The 22,478-nt window shown below is 30.8% G+C and overlaps 2 protein-coding genes across 2 annotated transcripts; both read right to left on the reverse strand.

Annotated features, from left to right (window-relative positions):
• Positions 1 to 387: 387 nt before the first annotated feature.
• Positions 388 to 2,374, reverse strand: LOC107930795 (probable receptor-like protein kinase At5g20050). Its single transcript, XM_016862513.2, has one exon. It carries the CDS (start codon positions 2,018 to 2,020, stop codon positions 650 to 652), a length of 1,371 nt encoding a protein of 456 aa, XP_016718002.1. The 5' UTR covers positions 2,021 to 2,374; the 3' UTR covers positions 388 to 649.
• A 2,507-nt stretch (positions 2,375 to 4,881) lies between these two features.
• On the reverse strand, positions 4,882 to 8,265 carry LOC107930799 (cytochrome P450 734A1). The gene is made up of 5 exons (XM_016862517.2): positions 7,808 to 8,265; positions 7,510 to 7,733; positions 7,181 to 7,425; positions 6,578 to 6,938; positions 4,882 to 5,742 (listed from the first exon to the last, which is right to left on the reverse strand). Exons 1-5 carry the CDS (start codon positions 8,085 to 8,087, stop codon positions 5,296 to 5,298), a joined length of 1,557 nt encoding a protein of 518 aa, XP_016718006.1. The 5' UTR covers positions 8,088 to 8,265; the 3' UTR covers positions 4,882 to 5,295.
• Positions 8,266 to 22,478: the final 14,213 nt, after the last annotated feature.

Raw genomic sequence — 22,478 nt, forward strand, 5'->3', positions numbered from 1 at the left:
AAGTCATATCACATTTTGTCCCCTCTATTAAAAATAAAGATAAATTAGTATTTGTATATTAGATTAAAGAGTAAATTGGTCTTTTTTGTTAAAATTTTTATCTATTTGTATTGTTAAAAATTGATGTGGCTGATGAAATAACCTTACAATGACACGTGATCTATCATGTGTGATCTATCATGTGTGCCTTATGCTACAAAGGTCAATTTTTAACCGTGGAATTGGATGGAAATTTTAATAAAAGGTTAATTTATTTTTTGGCCTAATGTACAAAGACTAATTGATCATAGTTAACTAGAATTGGATTATCTTATTTTTTGATCTAACGTATAAAGATTAATTGATTATAATTGACTATTTTTTAGACGAGACAAAAATACAATCCATCTCTTAGAAGCAAAATGATAAATAACTGCAGTATACAGAGATATGTTTCAATACAAAGAAACAAGATAAAAATGAATATGATCCTCCTGCTCCTGGATATTGTTTACATACACCCTTTTGCTGAGGAAAGAAGATCAAACACAGGGATCTCTTCAAAAATCTATTTTGCCAAATTTATATTTGCCAATTAAATAATAATAATAATAATAATAATAAACCCCCTCAAGCTGAATCAAGCTAATGATAGTATCTAAGAGGGAAGCTACCGTCCTGATAGCACAGACATTGAAAATGAAGATGAAGTTGAGGTAGGTGGATTGCAATCTACATCAGATCCCATCACAGTGATTTTTGGCCTGTAATGACGATGATCACAATCCCCACCACCACCACCATCATCATCATCCATGGATAACAAATCAACAACAATCATTTGTGTATCAGGTGGTTCATCTATAACCACATGTCCTTCAAGCATCTCAACCACTTGTGCCATGTTAGGCCTTAGTTTTGCCTTCTCTTGTATGCACCACAAAGCTACATACACCAGTCTTTTCAATTGCCTTTCATCAACACCACCACCGCCACCTGCTTCAACCAGTCTTTGATCAATAGCTTCTATTAATTTCCCTTCTTTTAGTTTTTTCCTCACAATTTTAGGAAAGAAATTCCATTTCCTTTGAGATCTGTCATTCCCATTTTCAATCAAACTAACATTTCTTTGACCACCGATCATTTCAAAAAGAACCATTCCATAGCTGTAAATATCAGATTTCTCTGAAACTCCATGTTCTAATAGCCATTCTGGTGCTAAATAACCTCTAGTCCCTCTTAATGTTGTAATAACCCCACTTTCATCTTTTCCTATTAACTTTGATAAACCAAAATCAGCCACAATTGCTCTATAATTCTCATCAAGCAATATATTTTCTGGTTTAACATCAAGGTGTAATATCCTTGACCTACAATCATGGTGTAGATATGAAAGTGCCTTAGCCACATCAATAGCAACTCTATACCTTAAATCCCAAGACAAGCAACCTCCCCTTCCCCTTTCTTTTCTAGGGAAAATCCAATAATCTAATGAACCATTTGGGATAAATTCATAAACAAGGTACCTTGGTCCCGAAGGAGCACAACAATACCCCATAAGTCTCACAAGGTTAACATGTTGTACACTTGCAATAGCTGCAACTTCAGCTCTAAACTCCTTTTCACCGTGCTCTTCACCATCGATTCGTTTCACCGCGACCGATATCCCATCGGTTAGTATGCCTTTGAATACCGACGCTGACGCACCTTGGCCTAACAATGCCTTGAAATTATCTGTTGCATCTTCAAGCTCCTTGTGTTTAAACTTCATTGGAACACCAGCTACTTTTCTAAGGAAACTGTACTCGATTCGAAGCTCTCGACCTTCCGATACGAACTTGTTTTCCAACAGTTTCCTTCGGTGATGATAACGTCCTCGAATCACAAGACACACAAATACTGCAAGGATTACTGCAATGTCTGCCCCTACAATGAGGAAAAATGCCTTGGAAAGTCTCAATGATACTCGAGCAACGACGATCAGTACGATGAGGCCGAAGATTATTGTTGCAGCTATGATGTTTGCCTTCTTGTCCTCCATTACAACTTCATCATTGTATTCATCAACGTTCCTTGTTAGTTTCCCTTGACAGCAAGCAAGCAAAGCATTGAATTAAAATATATAATTCCAAAGACTTTAAAGCTATATTCTCTACCACTGGATCAACCAAATGATGGAGAAGCATGGGGCTGATATTATTTTATGACTGCATCAAAAGAAAGGACCACGAAGTTTACCCAATTTTCCTCTTAAGCTCAGTTGTGTTTGTTTGATTTTTTTAAGCATTTAAATGGTCAAAGTTTTGGTTCATACTGCCAGGGACTAGTAGTCTCTCCCATTTTTAATTTAATCTTCATGCACTCCTTTCACCATTAAATACCGTAATTATGGTCATTTCCTTTGGCAGCCAAAAAATTTCACCTAATTTCTTCATAGCATAATGTTAAATTTAATTATTAATATTACAATTTTTTTTATCAACTTGACTCTTATTTTTATTTAGAGCTAAATTTAACCCCCCACAATGTTAAATTTTTAAACATATCAGCCCACGTGGTAATTTACGTGTATTTCGGCTTTTTTTTATGAAATTTTTATAATTTTGATTTGATTTTTAATTTTCAATTGTTTATTGATGTGACATATAAGACAAATAGTATTATACTAATATAAAGTGAACACGAGTTGTCACGCCAACTTTATTAAAAAAATTAATGTTTTAGTCGGTTATTTTCATTAAAAAAAGTGGTTTAACATTTTTTGAGATGTTAATAGTCAAATTTAACTAAAAAAAGAATAAAGACCAAATTAATTAAAAAAATATAAAGATTGAGAGTTAAATTTATCATTATCCTTTTCTCTATAATAACAAAAGCTTATACAATTAAAAAAAAGTGATTAGATTATTTAATGAAGGGATTAGTTGTACAACTCATCCAATCCACAAACGTTGACCAAGAACTTTCCCTTAACAGCTTGTGAGACCAAAGATGGTATATGAGATTCTCCCTTTTAGACTATTATACTGGAAGAAATAAGATAAATAAATATAATGAAGGCTTCAACTAATACAATCATTCATAAACAAGCAACTGAGGGAGAAATTTTTTGAAAGGAAAGCTGCTATATGTTGACATTCAACTCCCATAGAAGCAGCTCCTCTACTTCCACTGAAATTTCCAACCACATGTGATCCAATTTGCATTGCCTAGCAAATCAGTTTCACAAATTTTTTAAGAATCACAAAATCATCACATCAAGATGTTGAATGTGGAATGTCATTTTTACGTCGGCATATATTGTGTATAATCGTGCACTTAAAACTGTATAATAATTTTGCTTTTTCTCGAAGTAAAGATAAATCTATGATTTTTATTGGAATTTTTGAGAAAAATTTGATGTAAAAAGAAAACGACAAAGGCAAGTGGAAAATAGAAGAAATTTCTGTTGAACATATACATTAGCTAGATTATTTTGTTATGGTGGCTGGAACAAATTTTCAACACTTCTTCTTGTTTCAGTTGCTGCAAATTCCAAGTTCTCTCTAAGAAACTTCCTCTACATCATCCTTGTTTCTTCCAACCACACGTCCTTTTAAAGATTCCAACACATCTCTAAGCTTTTTTAAGTAGACATGTTTCCCCAGTGGTGCTGCCTTTCTAATTCTAGCCTCTTCAGACAACTTAGCAGCAGTAGTTAACCCCTTCTCGAATTTATTAGTAAGGTCATGAATAGAGAGGCGATTCTGCTGATCCAACAACAATGTAGTCTTACGTGCAACAATCTCCTTCATAGACAGAACTTTAAGATCTCCTTTGACACTCGCCATATAATTATTTGTCCCAATTTTGTATTGGGAAAACGACTTGAAGCAAATATTACATCAGCTGATACAGCTGGAAGTGCTTTCTTTTGCACAGTATTGCTAAAATTCCGACTTACCCTCGTCATTGTTTTGAAACTACTTCTATTAAGAGATGGAGTGTTGTGAGGTTTAGCCACATCAGTGTGTATCAATTGCAACTTTTTAATAGCTCTCCAAGTTAATTGCTTGAGTGGAAATCTCGATTACTTTCTTTGTTGGCGAGTTCTACAATCTAGAATTTCAGATTCAAAACAAGGGAGACTTTGAGTCAATTCCTTTCTTTACAAGTTCACAACAGCTGCATGATTGAAATGACCAAACCTCTTATCCCAAACTTTAGCATGGACATTTGTTGCAGAGAACGTGGCTTGCTCCTCCTCCAATGGATCAAGTGCAAAGTTCTTCCATTTCATTTTTTCTTCTTTGTCCCATGTGACCTCTTTCTCTATTAAAAAGAATGTTAGGGGGTTACTCATTATAAGTAGTAAGTATATCTTTTGAAGGAATGAATTTTTTGCCCTTTGAGAGTTGAAATGAATATTTTGATGCTAATGCTATCGTTTTTTTTTTATTTCTATAGGAAGGTGTTGAAATAGTTGGTTGAATTTGAAGTAACTAAAACCATTCCAAACTTATCATTGCAATTAACAAATCAACTTTTCATTGAGTGTGGTCACACCAATGCCTTGGTTCCTATTTTCGGCCTCCTTCCTATGTTGTTCTTAGGCATTCATTACAAAATTGCTAAATTAACTAGTATGTATACATGGTTTAATTTTTCACTAACGTAATCTTTTTATTATATTAATTTAATAATTAAGTGCGATTAACATTATAAAACAAAAAGTACTCATAAAGTGTTACACTTGTGAAAGGTGAATTAAACAAATAAAATAATAAAGGCCTTTGATTCTAAATATGCACTTGTAAACTTTTCCAGCACTATTTTGGAAGAGTAGTGTGGAGATTATTTTAATTTTTCTACATGTCATTGAGATAACTTTAAATATATTATACTGTAAGAGAAGAGATCGTATGAAATTGTGATTCCGCGTCATCCTTATATAGATAGGAAAATGACAAATATAGCATACATTACAAAATATAAGAAGGGGAGCATGATTAAGCCTATATATGCCCAAACATTATGCTACAACTTACAAATATAGTATACATTACAAAATATTACTATAAAACTGTGTTACAAGTATACACTACTTACAAATTGCTAAGACAAAATGCATATGAAGAAGCTTATCAATAATCCACTCGTTAGCCATTTGCCTAAAATCCTAAATGAACTCATAAAAAGAGACTAAAGGGTAACAAAACACATCAATGGTGAAAACCAAGATTTTCATGCCAGTTTTTTCGCCCCTTTTTCTTGCAAATTATCTCTATTTTTCTTTGATAATATGCTTTAAAAGGCAACAATGGAGAAGAGATAAAATCAAGGTGGCTCATCTCTATGGGACAAGGGCTTAAAGATAACTGGTGCTCCATGTTGTGGGTAAAGTAGCATCGAAATTGTGGGTGCATGTTGGTAAGTTGGGGCTAATTTAAAGGAGAAGCGTTGAAGTATGATGGAAAGGGTTAACTTAGCTTGTAAAATGGCGAGGTTTTGTCCTATACATGTACGGACCCCAAGGCCGAATGGGATGAACCCGATAGGGTGTTTAGCTGCTCGTGCCACACCTTCGGAGAAGCGAGGCGGGTAGAACTCATTAGCATTGCTTCCCCATATGGCTTGATCGTGATGAAGGGCCAAGATTGGTATCATGAGTTCGGTCCCACGAGGGACGATGTAATCCCTTAGCTTTACATCAACTTTGGCATGTCTGATTGTGGCTATTGTTGGTGGATATAATCGTAAGGATTCATTTAAAATCATAGTCAGCTGCACACAACATGTGAATCCGATATGAAATATGTTTTCCACATTGTGGACAAGTATGTATGTATGTATGTATGCATGCTCGCTCCATTTCTTATATTATCTAATTTAGACTTGTTTTCAAAAAAGAGAAATATAATTTTAATCCATTTACCATGCTTAAATTTAAGATTTAATCTATATATTTCAATTTGATATGATTTGATATCTCTTCTTTTTTGTATCATTAGTTAGTCCAAATAATTAATTATTGTTATTAAAATGTTTAGTTTGTATTTTTCTTCTTCAAAGCACCTGTTTTAACATTAAAAAAAAAACTAACATGTTAAGTTGAAGGTGTTTTTTAAAATTTACATTAAAAATTTAATAAGAATATTTAATAGTTTTAACTAATTAGGCTAACTAATGATTTTATAAAAATATAGTGATCAAATTTATGCTAAATGAAAATAAAAAGATTAAATCGTAAATTTGAAGATAATATAAGACCAAAATCATAATTTAACCATAAAAGACAAAAAAGAAAACAAGTGAATTCTTCACTTTAATATAGCATAATTTAGTCTTCAATTGAGTATCATCATTAAACATTATCACTTACCTAGTAATTAACAATCCAACCATTAATATATTAGCAAAAAGTAAGAATTTAAATTTATTTATTTATTTGAACTAAATTTTTAATTTTTCATAAAAAAGAATTAATTTTTAAAATTTTTAAAATAAAGCAATCCAGAATAATAATAATAATAAACATATAGTTTTGATAGTTATATATGAGACAAGACATGATGTTACTTGTCTTTAATTCAGAGGGTGGGGGGACTTAGGGGCTTACCGTCTTAAGCTTAACAACATCATCTTTGGTGAGAACAGCACGTGATCCGCACACCCTTATCACCTCCTCACGTGCCTGAACCTGCCACTGTGGGTGCATTGCTAGAAGAACAGTGGTCCAAGTCAGCAAATTGGAAGTGGTGTGTTTGCCGGCGAATAAAAAGGTCTTGCATTCTTCAACCATGTCGTCGACGGTGATGTTAGAAGAGGGTTGCATCATCAATCCCACCAAATCCTTGGCCCCATTCTCTTGCATTACACCCTTCGTATCGATTTTCCGGCACTCGATCAGCTTCATCAACGACCTCTTAATCTCCCAGCCCATTTTCCAACAACTTATGTTCCTCTTGGTCGGCAAATACCTGTAAGAATTCAATTACGCCAAATCAATACTTATTCCCTTTTCATGATAAAGTTTAATTTTTATTCTTTCAAGATTTGCTTTTTAGACGAAAGGTTTATAAAGAAAAGTAGAAATAAAAAAAATCAATGTATAAATATTGAGATTATTATTTTTAAAAGTAATACTAAATTAACACTATATAAATAGATGAGTTACTACACGTGTAGTCTAGGAGAAAAAAAGGAGTATGATTTTTATTACCTATAGGCAGGTAAGGAAACAATTCGCAAAGCCTGAGCAGCAAGCACCATTTGTTGTGCTTGTAAACGAAAAATGGCTTTCCCATCATCATCTTCATACCAGCTCCCAAACACCGTACGCATTATCACATCTTCCGTAAGTCTCTGAAACCATTCGCAAACTTCAATTTCAATCTCCCCGGATCTGCTCCTCCCCCATTTCTCTACCATTTCACTCACACTTTGTACCACCATCGGCACCAGCAGCTACAATCATAATAACAATAATAACTTAAAAGTAATCTTCATGCAGCAATTGCTAGCTGTAAGTGTATTAAATTAAATACTTACTTTAAGATTCTCCATATGGAAAATGGGAGTTATGGTTTTTCTATGATGACCCCATTTTTCACCATTGAGACTAAGTAAGCCATCACCTTCTAGCCGTTTTATCAAATGATGACCTTCCTTCTTTTCATACAATTCAGACTTGGAACTCAAGATTTCCCTTATCATGTCAGGATCCGACACTGTCACCTGAACCGTCGGACCGAACCACACCAGAAACATTCCGCCTGCATTAACAACATACAGCAACCATTACCACAAAAGAGACAAGATATAATGATAAAAAGAGTAAAAAGAGTACCATAAATTTTGTTCCAATGGTGGTAAAAAGCCAAGACTCTGGGGAGAATGTTGTGACATAAAGGCATAGGTTGTGAACAAGCCTTTAACATCATGGCCATAGCTTCCTTAACATTTCCAGTGTAGAAATGATAAGGTGGTCCTTTGATCCCTTGCCTTGAGAAATGTTGTTCAATCTTCTTAGGTCTCCACCAAAGCAACACTGCTATTTTTAACACCAAAACTGACACCATCAAGCATATCATAACCAGCTTCAACCAGTACTGTAAAAACACCTCCATATGAATATATACTATTTGGAACAAGAAACAAACAACGACAAGGGGAAAGAAACAGCTTCGGTTTGGCTTTTTTTTCTGATATATTTGGTCACTGTTTTTCTTCCTCAGTGTGACTGTGAAGTAGGCATTTTTGGTTTTGCTTCTATACCTTTCTTTGGCTTATGTTTGAATATCACTTGCTATTCTCCCCATGGCCTTTTATTAATAACAAGAAAAAGAGAGAGAAACAAAATTTTTAAAATAAAATAAATAATCAAGCAAGGCCAACGGCATAGGGGCCATCATTGGAATTAGACTGAAAAAAAATCGAAAAATGGGTCTTAAATTAAATTAAATTAAATTCTATTTTTATTTTAAATATTTTATTTATCAGTAGCTTGATGCAGTTTCCAATACTAAGGCAGGATTGAAGGCAAGAGAGGTGGATTTATTTTATATTATAATAATATATATAAAAAAAGTAAATGCTTAAAGGTGTGTATATATACATGTGTTTATATATGCCAACTATAGATTTCTACATATAATGTTTTGAGATGCATTATTGAACTTTTCTATATAAAATATGTTTTTATATTGAATGCCAAAAGTTTCAAGATTGTAGCGTGGGCTGTTGGAAATGCTTTTGCAATTCCTACTGTTTATTTGCATGTTTGGTTGTTAATTTGTCAATCGTTTGTGACCAGGACTGCAAGCTTTGTTGCTGCAATTTTGAATTCATTTCTACAAAATTTAGATACAGCCCCACATGTTTAATGTGAACATAAAGGAGGTATTTTGGACCCACCCCCCCGCCCCCAATATATAAAAAGCCAAGTGTATCTTAAACATTTCTATGCGTGAATGTGTGATTACCCAATAGAAAGTAACACTGTTTGCTTGTTTGGTGATCAAAATTTTCCGTCAGTCCTCTACTTGAATAAACTTTGATATTTAGTTCTTATGCTTAAAGAATTAAAAATCAATTTCTTTTACTTTTTCAATTTGAAAATTTTAATCCAATCACTAACGCTATAAATATTTTTAGTTCAAATTTACCATCAATACATCCATGCAACAATACTAACTTTTGAAGAAAATCAATATAAACTGAAGAAGTACACGTTATAATACGTGGGATAAGATTTTTAAATTAAAAAAGTAAAATAATTTGATTTTTTTAAGTATAGGGACTAAATATCAAACTTTACTAAAGTATAAGGACTGCAAGCATAATTTAGCTTTTTTTAAAACTCTATTAAACTAAGCCATGTGTGCTTGTCTGTACGTAGGATTACGTGAAACTTTATTACCTTTGAGTATAGTGAATGGTGCAGTAAATGTTACACAAAATCTAAAGGTAAATGAATATATAACTCAAGTTTCCAATGTGCATGTTATGGTGTATATATATCCTATACCAAGATACAATAAGGATATAATTCCGGGGATTTTGAAGGAAAAAAGAGAAATATAATTAAAGAAAAGGGTGGTTGGGGTTGTTTATAAAAACTATTTTTTTTGAATGTTACATATAAATAGGAGCACATGCATAGGAACAAGGTTGTCTATTTCTAGGGTTTCACCCTTTACTTAACCCAAACATTTTTACACTGGGGTCTACCCACTCAAACCCTCCTATACCCTAGTCTTGTCTTAATACACCTACAACATGTTGGGACCATGTGCCAAGCCCTCATCCTTTGGTCTCAAAATTGTGTCCTCTTTGGCTTGAAATTAAACACCCAAAAGAAGAACAAAAAAAAAAGTTAAAAGAGGTTTAATTTCATGTGTAGATTAGACAAACTAACCTTTCAAACCTTCTTTTTGTTTTCTTGATTTTCAAACAAGATTACATTACATCTTGTGGATGTTTATGCATCAATTCAAATCAAAACCTTTTTTTTCAGGAGGATTTAGAAACATTTGGTGGGGTATGGTAATTGAACATTATTCTTATGTCAAAATTATAAACATGTTTATGATATAATTCTGTTGAGATATTAAATCGGTAAAAGGGGGATTGAATTGGAAAAACTGAGGCGGGTCACCTAGATTGGGGGAAGAGTCGTCGTGTTTGGTGGTTGAGAAGAGTTTATAAGATAACTAAGAGAATGGAAAGGGTAGGGAGTGTTTTGACTAAATTGTTATTCTTTGCTTTCTTAGTACAATGGGAAGGCTTATATACATGAGCTAAGGGTGTATCACGTGTCAAAATCCCGTTGGGTGTATCACATTTTGTCTCCTTATAGGGCCGGGTGATGATGATGTGACTCCATAGGTTGATGATGTGACATTTTAGGATGACCAAACAATCATTTGGCTCAAGGTTTCATATATTCATGATGGAAGTAGTCTTGCAAGGTCTTTTAAGTTTACTGCGAAACGATCTAAGGTTAAAAGTTTGCCTAATGCAAAATATATTCGAAGGGGGCACATGTAAAGACTAGCAAAGGTAATATAACAACTTCTAAATTAATGAAGTTCAAATTTAAAGTGAGGATATGGATGTCGTATCATGAAAATGAACAAATAGTCATTGCATTTTAGATAGAAGCTTGTAGATTGCTTTTCTCCATTTGCATCATTGAGGTCATACTTTGGTTTTGATCCTTTTACTAGTGGTGAATTTAGGGGGGTTGGCAAGGGCCCTGACCCCCCTAAAATGTAAAATTACTATTTAGGCCCTTAAGATTTTTTAAAAAATTTAAATTAGTAAAGGTAAAATTACACTTTGTCCCCCTAAAATTATAAAAATTTGATTTAATTTTTTAAAAATTATAAAGATATAGACTATAAAAAATTAAAATTTCATCCGGCCCCCTAAACAATTGTTCTAGTTTCGCCCTTGCCTTTTAGTATTCTAAAATTTAGGATTTGTCTATATATATATATATATTAATTTGACATAATATGGTATCTTTGAAGTAGTTTTAATAGTTAACATAGTTGATATTCTAATTAAAAAGCTATTCCCCCTAAAATGTCCCTTCTAACATACATACACACACAAAAAAAAATCATATTAGCACGATGAATTAGAAAGATGTTTTTAAGAAAAATCAATGTGAGGAATTTAATCGGAATAGTTAACAATATCAATTGTTTGATCTAACTAACGATATTATAAAAGTAAATATTAAATTATAAAAAAATAAATTACACAGATTAGATCTCAAAGTTCTTCAATTTTTGAAATCGAGTTTTGGATAGAGTTTAATTCTTCAATCAGTTGGGTTGAAATTGGGTTTGGGAAAAGCTCGTCCCACTCGTCCTGGGATAGTTACCAAAATACTTTTTTATATATAATATTAGTTTAAAATAAATGATAATAAAATTTGCTCTTACATAAATATATCTAGAAAATAATTAATAGTATCATTAAAAAATAAAAATAAAAATTATTATTCTATTTGATGAAAGAAATATAAAAATTAAAAATTATGGCCTATTTGGTCAAGTAAGAGTTGAGTATAGCTTTGATTTTTTGAGTTGATAAATTAATATTTAATTTTAAGTTGATTTGGATTTAGATTATGTTGGAGGTAGGGGTGTTTAAAATTTGGTTAAAATCGAATTAATCAATCGAACTAATCTAATTTGGTTAATCGGTCAGTGGTCAGATTTAGTTCGGTCGAAGGATAATTAATAAATTTTTAAAATTTCGGTTATCGATTAATTCGAGTCGAAATTAGATAATTAACCAAATTAAATAATATATAGTGCAGTAGCCCACCCTCACTGTGTTATTTATTTTCCACATCTTTCATCAACGTTATGCTTTCAGCTGTATTTTTGTTGATGTTATGGTTCATTGGTTGTTTGTTTTTGTAAAAGATTGAAATAAAATCTTGAGTTGGCGTGTTAAAAATAAGCAAAAATTTTAGGAGATGCTTTGTTGATTCACAATCATTACAAAATCCAAATTATTATTATTGTGAATTGGATTCACAATTCTTTAGTTTCACATTATTCTTCTGGATTTTGCATGCTAAACCATTTTATATATATATAAAAGCATCTAAAATTTGTCTTTTTTTTCATTGCAACATGAAAAGGTAATGTAAATTGTCTAGATTCATGAATTTATTGTCATGTTGCAATGAAAATAAAAATAGACTTTTCATTCTAAGACAAATTTTAGATGTTTTTTTTAATGCAAAATCCAAAAGAACAATGTGAAACTAAAGAATTGTGAATCCAAATCACAATAATAATAATAATAATAATAATAATAATTTGGATTTAGTAATGATTGCGAATCAATAAAGCATCTCTTAAAATTTTTACTTATATTTTAAGATTTTATTAATTCAATCTTTTACAACGAATGAACCAAACAAAAATACAGTTGAAAGCAGAAAATTAATCATCCAAGAGAATTGAAAAGCTACAGGTTCAACAATTTAAAAGCAAAACTTTGAATGAAAGCTGTGGAAAATTTTTAAAAGAAAAGAAGAAGAAGCTTGCATTGCATAGTTTAGTTAACAATATTTAGTAAAACAACACCCATCACCAATTTCAGTAAAAAACTTGCAATACATGGAAAATTGAATAGGAAATTAGTCCAAATATACCTGAAACTGGAATTCTTTAATATTTCACTCAACCTCTAAACCCTAATTTAATTATATCTTTCATATGGCCACTTGGAGTGGCATGATGTGAACTTAATTTCATAATGAAACCCTGCCATTTCCAAATTGATAAAACAGAAATTGCCTCTCACTTCTCATTAGCCTCATAATATATTTTCTTAGTGTTTTTTTATCAAGGTTTGAAAAATAGATACTTGTGTTTGAGAAAAAACTCAGTAAAATTTAATATAACTACAGAATACCCACACATATCTAAAAATATTACTATAAAAAACTCTATTGACAAAATAGTAAATATACATACAAAATAAATAAATAATATTTGTTTAAAGTTTCAAATTTATGAAGGATCTTATTATAATGACAATGAGATGATCTTAGCTTTATTCAAACTGACCCAAAAAAGGTTCTAATTCTCATCATGGGTTGAAAAGATGCAAACCATCAACTCTTCCAATTACTACCCATTTCATTAAAATCACATCTTTTCAATGGAGGATTTTGCTTTCACACCAAAGTTGACTAAACATCATCACATCTTTGTCTCATCTATTTATTTATTTAATCAGATAATAATACATCATAAAAAATTAATGATTTTATTTTATTTTTAAAATATTTTATGATTTGTCATCATCCATTTAATCAATAATAATAATAATAATAATAATAAATGTTATGGTTATAAGCAATATCAAGGACAACGTCAAGCACCAACATCATATGAGCAAAGGGACTAAATTTTTGGAATTAAAAACAGAGGGACTAAATTTCAAAAACTTGAAGAGTACAGATACCGTGAGCATAATTAAACCAAAAGAAAGCAAGTTGAGCTTCAAAACTTTCTTTATATATATATGTGTATATATATGATATATACCAACATCAAACAATAGAAAGCAATATGGGATATACAATGACAGTTGCTTCCTAATCCTATCCCACTATCACTATATATATTTTTAACACATGTTCCATATTGCAGAACATGTGCTGTTCCAAGTTTACATGAATATTGCAAAAGACCACTCAAGCATGCATTCATGTTCCCTCTTATGTATGTCAACTTGAATTTTTGCATGGGCCATCTAGCATTATGTTCTGCAATCTGTAATATGTGCTCTCCCTCTCCCCCAATTTTATACTTAACCTTTGTCTAATGCAAAAACCATATATATGCGCAAATGTCTTTTTGTTTTGTCGGGTTGTAAAATCACTAGACGTTTTTAAGTAGATATTTTCATATGTGAATCAATAATCCAACATACATAAACGTTGTCCAAGTACATTGATACAAGCATATCTTGCTCTATGTCTTGTCTATTCCTTAATGTTATCAAGAAAATAATTCATATGCTCAAGTCATGTTGCATTTTCATATATCTATACTTGAATATAGTGTGTAAGCCGCTAGTTAATCTAAAGCATTTTATTTACATTATAATTTGGTTAATAAGCATATTGTAAACTATTATCCATATTTTAAATTGATCCACAAACTTTAAAATGTTATAAATTGAATCATTAAAGTAAAAGTATTGTATAAATCATCCTCTTCTGTTAGTATAACCCTTAATTCGAGTATTAAATTTTAGCTCAGATTTGACATGGAGCATATTTTGAATATGATGATCAAATTTCAAATACTCATATGCCTACCATAATAATGACGTGAATCATGCCCAAACTAATATTTAATGCATAAGCTAATGATTAGATTGTCAAAAAAACCTAATTGATATAACACTACTTTGAAGATTCAATTAAAACTTTTTAAAATTTGGAATCAATTTAGAATTTGATTTTATAAATGTACAAATTTGAATAATCATAAAAAGATACTTATATATGGATTTTTTCATTAAAAAAAGAAGAAGCAAGCAATGACATTGTATCAGAGAAAGGAGAAAGAGCTTATAAATAAATGAATCGAACTTTCAACAAGTAAAAGATTATGATAAAAGAAAAAAAGGTAAACAACACTTGTAGTCATTCAACTATTAGTAAGTATCTTTTATGGCCATCCAATTATAAAAAGTTACAAAATAGTTGTCCAACTATTTGATTTTTTCTTTTACAGTCACCTGCCATTAAATGGCTGATGGAAAGATGACATAATAGCTTTTAAAATTGGCACAATAGCAATTTTAACCTTCAATATTTATACATTGTGTCAATTTAGTCTTGGCTATAAAAAAACAACCTCAATGTTTACACATTGTGCAATTTGGTCTCTATTTTCTTTTAATTTTACTTTTTTTTTGTGACCATTTCACCTAAAAAGCTAAAAAGAACAAATCTATCAGCTAAATTTGATCGAAAATATACCAAAAATAGAACACCAAAAAATCTAAGATAATAATTTCATCTTTTCTTATTCTTTTAAAATTAACCCTCAATATCACAAATAAAAGTAAAACAAAAAAAATTTACACAAAGTGTAAATCTTGAAGATTAATTTTTTGGAGTCAATACTAAATTGATACTATATATAAATGTTGAGGATAAAGTTGATATTATGCTAATCTTAAAAGGTGCCAAATTATCTTTCTATTAGGTGGTTTAATGGCGAGTGACAAAAGAAGAAAATTTTGAATAATTGTGTGACAAAAAAATATTTAAATAATTAAGTGATAATTTTATACCTATTCATGATTAGATGACCAAAAATATTACTAATAATCGAGTAACTATAGGAGTAGTTAAAACATAAAAGCAAAGGAAGCAAGTAGGCCCTGGCCAAGAGAGCCCATTTTGTAGATCATATCAATTGAAACCGACTTAGGAAGAGATAAGAAGGGCAGGGCCTGGTGTTCACTTGGCAATAGTCGCACAAGGCCTAAATCCGACCACCCTCCAATAGTAAGTGCCCACATCCTTGCTTCCTAAGGTAGAAACAGTATTAACCCAAGGCCTAATCTGAAAATTAGGAAAATGTCCTATCGAGCACGCTCGCCCCCTCTTGGTTGGTATGATGTGGAAGCCTGTTTTGTTATTTATATAAACATTGCCTACGACACGGATTGAAACAGCTCCATTATCACTTGGTAACCTAGTGAAGAGGAGCCCTTTTTATGAGGCTTGGTCCACACAATAACTAGTGGCATATGATATGATAAGTGTGTTTATTTTCAACTTTTTTTAACTCTTAAAATTATATTGTTTATCACATTGTTTAAAAATGAAAGAAAAAAATTAATATTCGTTAATTTTATTGACGTGATATACACATAAATTTATTAGATGTACGTCACATTATCAATTAATTAATTTTTAAAATTAAAAAATTCAAAAAAATTATAAAATATTTTTTATTTTTAAGAATTAATTAATTGCTAACGTGACATACATGTAGATTATCATGTAGATGCTACGTCAACAAAGTTAACATATGTTAACATTTTTATCTATTTTGAAGTGATTTGACATATAATACAAGTTTGACGGCTAAAAAAGAGAAAAAATTAAATGAATAACTATAATAATTTTTTTATAAAATTAAAACGCACCTACTTGCTTTCTTTAGCTTTCAGTGTCTCAAGTTCACCATGGGGAAATCACAAAATAATGAAAATGAGAATTATGATACTTGAGAAGCTTTCAACAATGAGAAGCATTGTTGATTTTTTTAAAAATAATTTCTTTATATTATTATTATTTTAAATAATTTTTTATTTTTAGGATGAATCTGAATCTAAATCTGAATTTTGATTTTTAAATAATTATTTAAAAACTATAGAAAATTTATAAAAATAATTAAACCTTGGACGAAGGAAGGTTGAGTGCGTGATGGCCATTGGTTGTTTATGGGTGACGGATTGGTTTGTAACTTTCAACCCAAAGCCCACCCCATATTGTATTCACCCCTAATTTTATGGATAATATCCAACACATTCTTTTTAAAGCTTATACTAAATTTGAGGTAATCTGAATCTAGAATCCCCACCTAATTTTTTTTGGATTGTTTGATTAAAGCTTGATGAGAAAAAAAAATTGGAATAAGAAAAAAAGAATGCAAGGCTGTTTTACCATCAATTTAGTTGATCCAGTATTTATTCATATCCTAACAATCTTAACCAATGGATAATATGTAAGTATTACTTTTAGTTTGTACATTACATAAAAGTAAGTCGAGTGCACTGACTAATGTGTTGACTATTTTTTAATAGAATAAATCATTGAATTTGCCTTACAACCCCAAGTCCTGTAAAACTCTGTTGTTTTAAATTCAAAAAAGTTGTAGTAAAATAATTTAAAATTTTAATTAAGCTCTTAATTGACAATCACATTCAATTAAGGTGGTAATAATAAAAAATTAGCAATTAATTTAATCTCTAAAATATAATTTTTTTTTCAACTGTCATCTCATCACTTAACATTGTATCAGAGATTTTGATGAAAAACTATATTTTAAAACTTTATTGATTATTGACTTTTAAACAAGAGAACGTTAAATTTCAATTATTTTATAAAAAGGTTTTAGGAATTAAGCCAAATATCATTAAAAGAGAAGGATTGATTTGGTAGGGTATATAGTATCCAATAGGGTCCAATAGTTAGAGATCTTATCCCATCACTTTTTTATCATCTAATAAATTTGTAAAGGATATACCAATTTATATACCCTATTATTGATATCTAGTATAACTCTATATATTGAATCCTTTGTTTATAGGTTTTGTAGACCATGACAAAGCATAGGACTATTTGCATGCTGTTTATTTGAAAATGCATCAACCCCTTCAATAAGTGTTTTTTCAAGTATTTGAACTAAGTTTATTTAAATATTATTTTTAATTTGACTTAAACCGTGTGATTTTGACTCCCCTAACATGTTTTCTTTAATTTAGACCATGTGTTCTTTAATTTGGAAAACAAAGTGAAATTGAGGAGCTATTTTGTACGTTAATTAATTTTCTATAGGAAAAGAAATAATTAATCATGGAGTTGGCTACCAATTTTGGGTGAGTTGCCATCTCAATATTGGTCCAAGCAATAGAAGTTTGCATGCAGCCCCCACATGCACTTTTCTGGTAATCCATTGGACGACTAAAAGTTTTTCCACACGTTTTCAAGCTCTTTGGACTCCAACTGCTGCCTTCATCCCCACACAACTTTTCCTTTTTGTTTTATCAGCCATGGCCGACAATCAAACTCCAAACTAACTATGGTTTTTTAATAAATTTTGTTCGAAATTACATAAGATTAATTTGATTGAGAATTAATTAGTATATCGATTTAGAATAAGTCAAATTGATTTGCGAAATGACATAGATTAATTAAACTGTGTTTTTTATGAATTTTTTTTAAATAATTTATTTAATTGAAGGTCAAATTTGAAATCGGTGATCTAACCTATTCAACCATTAATTCAGTTCCAAAAATATTAGTTTTAATCTCTTTATTATTTTGAAATTCGGGACTTTATTTTTTTACTTTAATTTGACATAATTCGGTATTTCTAATTTTACAATGCTATTAATAAGTCTAAATTAAAACAAAAAGATTAAATCTCAAATTTTAAGATAATGGAAAGGATTAAAACCACTATTAGACCTTAATTATAGTGCTATTGTTTTCACAAAGGATTAATATACTATTTGGCATTTGAGTTTAGTTTTAATGTATCATTTGTTACTTGAGCTTTTTATTATTATTTCAATTTGGTACTTGAGTTTGACTTCAATGTTAATTTTGGTATCTGAATTTTTCCAATTTGATACTTGAAAATTTTCTTATCCTAGTTAAATACCTAAATTTTACTTCAATATTTGTTAGAGTTGTATGACCCAAATTCTAAGAAATTGTTTGTAAGTTAAGTTAAACAAAATATATTTTCTTTATAGAAGATTTAGTATTTATTAGTATAATATATTTAGCATTTATTAGCAAAGTTTATTTGACTTGTTAATTTAGCCTATAAATAGGCTCTTTTACAATCTTAGAAAACAAACCTATTAGAGGTTAGAACTCATAACACATTTAGAGAATTTTGTGTTTACGTTTTGAGGGTTTTTTATTTTTAAGTTTTCAGGATTTAGTTTTTTATCTCCATCTTTTACACTTTTTGTTCTTTTGCCATTATAGTAAAATTATCTTTTCCCGTGGTTTTTTTATCCTTTTTGGAGGATTTTTCACGTTAAATTGTGTATTCAATTTATCAATTTCTTCTGCTATTTTTCTTATTCGTTGCTTAATCGGGTCGATTTCTAACAAGTGGTATCAGAGCTAGTTTATTTTTTTTATAGATCAATCCGTTCAGAGATGGCAGCAACAAGGTTTGAAATTGAGAAGTTCGATGGTGAGACAAATTTCAATCTATGGCAAGTTCGGATGATGGCAATTCTAGTTCAAACAGGCTTGAAAAAGGTTGTTCCCGGAAAAAAGCCTGAGAATCTAAATCAAACAGAATGGGAAGAGCTTGATGAAAAGGCCTTGTCTGCAATCCAGTTGTGCCTCGCGAATACAGTATTGCAAGAGGTATTGATGGAGAAGACCTCATGCGCACTGTGGAAAAGGTTAGAAACTCTTTATGCGACTAAGTCTTTGGCTAACCGTTTACTGTTGAAACAACGTCTATTTACGTTTCGCATGAACAATGTGAGCTTCTTAGAGATCACATCAATCAATTCATTACTTTTTTAAATGATTTAAAGAACATTGAGGTTCATATTGACGATGAAGATCAAACTATGCTATTATTGTGCTCTTTACTCCTTCATACAAATCTTTCAGAGAGACCTTGATTTATGGCAGAGACAAACTCTCGTTCGAAGATGTGAAGGGTCATTTGTTGAGTAGAGACAAACTCGACAATGAGTTTGGTTTGGATAGCAAGGCAGATAGGCAAGCTTCTATTTTGGTAGCATCAAATAAATGAGACAAAATGTGTTGCTATTGTAAAAAGTTAGGTCACGTCAAAGCAGATTGTTATAAACTGCGAAATAAAAGAGCTGCTGAGAGTAATGATGAAGATGTAGCTGGTGCTAATTTGGCTGATGAAGGTGGTGATGATTTTTTGTTAGTGTCAACGAGTGATAACTCCAAGCTCACGTCAGAATGGATCCTAGATTTGGGATGTTCTTTCCACATGTGTCCCAATAGAGAATGGTTCTCCACATACAGTTCGATTGAAAGTGGAGTTGTGCATATGAGAAACGATTCATCCAGTAAGGTAATTGGTATTGGTACTGTTAAAATTAGGATACACGATGGGACGATTAGGACACTCTCAAATGTCAGGTATGTACCTGATTTACAAAAAAATCTCATCTCCTTGAGTATTTTAGACTTGAAAGGATGCAGAATCAACATCGAGTCGAGTATTATTAAAGTATCTTATGGAGCTCTCGTTTTGTTAAAAGGTAAAAGAACCGGCAGTCTTTATATTCTGGAAGGATCTACAGTGATTGGTGAAATCGGACGTCCCTCGTTCGTTACGGAGTGAAGTCAACTCATTTGGAGTGGAGGCAACTTGGTCATAGGAGGGAAAAAGGTATAACCGTTTCGTTGAAGAGAGGTTCTTTTTTGGATGCAGATTTCGAAAAGTTAGGGCACTGTGTTCGTGAAAATCAGACCTGGGCTAGTTTTGATTTGGTAGTGCACAAGTAGAAGGCTAGAAGTCTTCCAACTTCTAAGCACAGATTCGACTCAGTTAGTTCCCTACATAGTTCAAGATAGGCCCGTGGCAGGCTTTGGCAAAGATGGAGTTGAAAGAATTCATGTCAAGGTGGAGATTATTAGAGTTGTGTGACCCAAATTCTAAGAGATTGCTTGCAAGTCAAGTTAAACAAAATATATTTTCTTTTTAGAAGATTTAGTATTTATTAGTATAATATATTTAGCATTTATTAGCATAGTTTATTTGACTTGCTAATTTAGCCTATAAATAGACTCTTTTACAACCTTAGAAAACACACTCATTAGAGGTTAGAACTCATAACACATTTAGAGAATTTTGTGTTTACGTTTTGAGGGTTCTTTGTTTTCGGGTTTTAGTTTTTTTTCTCCATCTTTTGTAATCTTCGTTCTTTTGCCATTATAGTAAAATTATCTTTGTCGTGGTTTTTTTTATCCTTTTTGGAGGGTTTTTTCACGTTAAATTTGTATGTTCAATTTCTCAATTTCTTTTACTATTTTTCTTATTCGTTACTTAATCGGGTCGATTTCTAACAATATTCAATTGAGTATTTAAATTTTTTTTATCCTAATTAAGTAATCCACTTTGTTTACAAGTGATAATAGAAGTCCATAGCACAATATGTGTATATGTGAGTGGAGGGTGATGTGTTTTAAATGGAGTGGGGTCTTCTTTGGACATCCAACCTAAAAAAAGGGCAGATGAGACATTCAATTCAAAGCAGGCGTCTGTTGCCAGATATTATATTTTGAGTCAAATTGGAAGCATGCATGCATGGCAGATGGCCATCCTTCGTATGGTAGTTGAGACTTCACATTGATTAATTTCCCTCTCCTTTGGATCACAATCACAGGAAGTTGCAACACTCTTATTACTTATTAGGTTGCTTTCATCTAATTATATCTTTAGTTCCATTAATCTATCCGCCACTGAAGTTAGTTTAGTTTAACATCAATTATAAAATTTTTAAAATTTCGATTATTAATTAGTTATCTGAAATTATTAAGTATAAGCTCAATGGATCAGTAAAGTTATAATTAAAATTGTACGGTAGTGGGCCAAAGTAAAAATTATACATTAAAATTTTTTAAATAAACCATAAAATATTTACGTATTAAATAAAATTGAAAACCTTAGAATATTATTTTAGTTTGGTTAAATCAAAAACCAAATTAAATTAACTAAAGTTAGTTTGATTTGATAATTGATTTTCACAAAAAAGAAAATTTAATTTACAGTTATATATTTTAAAGTTTAATTAATTTGATCTTGGTTTGAGACTATTTGAACACTTCAAACATATATAATAAATTTTTATAAAAAAATAAATAAAAGTACTTTGGAGACCTCTATATTAGATCAAAGAGCAAACGAGTCCTTTCTATTAAAAATGTTATCTATTTGTATTATTAAAAACTGGCCTGACTAACGAAATAACCAGATAGTGAGACATGACGTGCCATGTGTACCTTATAGGGATCAGTTTTTAACAACAGAAATTGATAAAATTTATTAAAAATAAGACTGTTCTCTTTTTTGATTTAATTTATAAAGACTAATTTACTTTTTTTAGTAGAAAGTCAATTGCAAAAATATAACCCTTAACATAGAGTGTGGAATAATATACTTTTACCTAGAAAAATATAATAATATTGATATAGATCTTTCAGCAGCATTAGAGGAAAAAAAACTCAAAACCTAATGAAAAGAAATGGAAAAATCTTGAAAAGAATGGAAATTAAAACAATTATGTACAAATAATGAAAAAGGACAAAATATATAATTAGTGTCTTTTATTGAAATAAGGATAAGAAAGTAATTGGAATCTTATTTGTTGGTGTTGGATGAAGTATATAATTTGGATAAAATATGCAATTTATCAAAAAAATTATAAAGTGGTCCTCTAAACCAAATGTCAATTGGGACATTAATTAGTCTTATGGTACACTCGCTACTTGTTGCGTCTACTAAATTTAAGTCTGTCCCAGGCATGACTGATGGTTTGAAAATATATAATATTTATATTAAATGTAAAATTGATATTTTTATGTATTTAAGACAAAGAATATTTCTATGATCTGTAATATCGTAAGAAACGTGAAAAATGAAAGGCAAAATTGCCTTTGAAAAGCTTTCGATTGAATTTCTGGTTAAATTCCAATTTTATTCGCTCAA

The sequence above is a fragment of the Gossypium hirsutum genome, chromosome A07 (assembly GCF_007990345.1).
Source record: "Gossypium hirsutum isolate 1008001.06 chromosome A07, Gossypium_hirsutum_v2.1, whole genome shotgun sequence".
In the NCBI taxonomy this organism is placed as follows: Eukaryota; Viridiplantae; Streptophyta; class Magnoliopsida; order Malvales; family Malvaceae; genus Gossypium; species Gossypium hirsutum.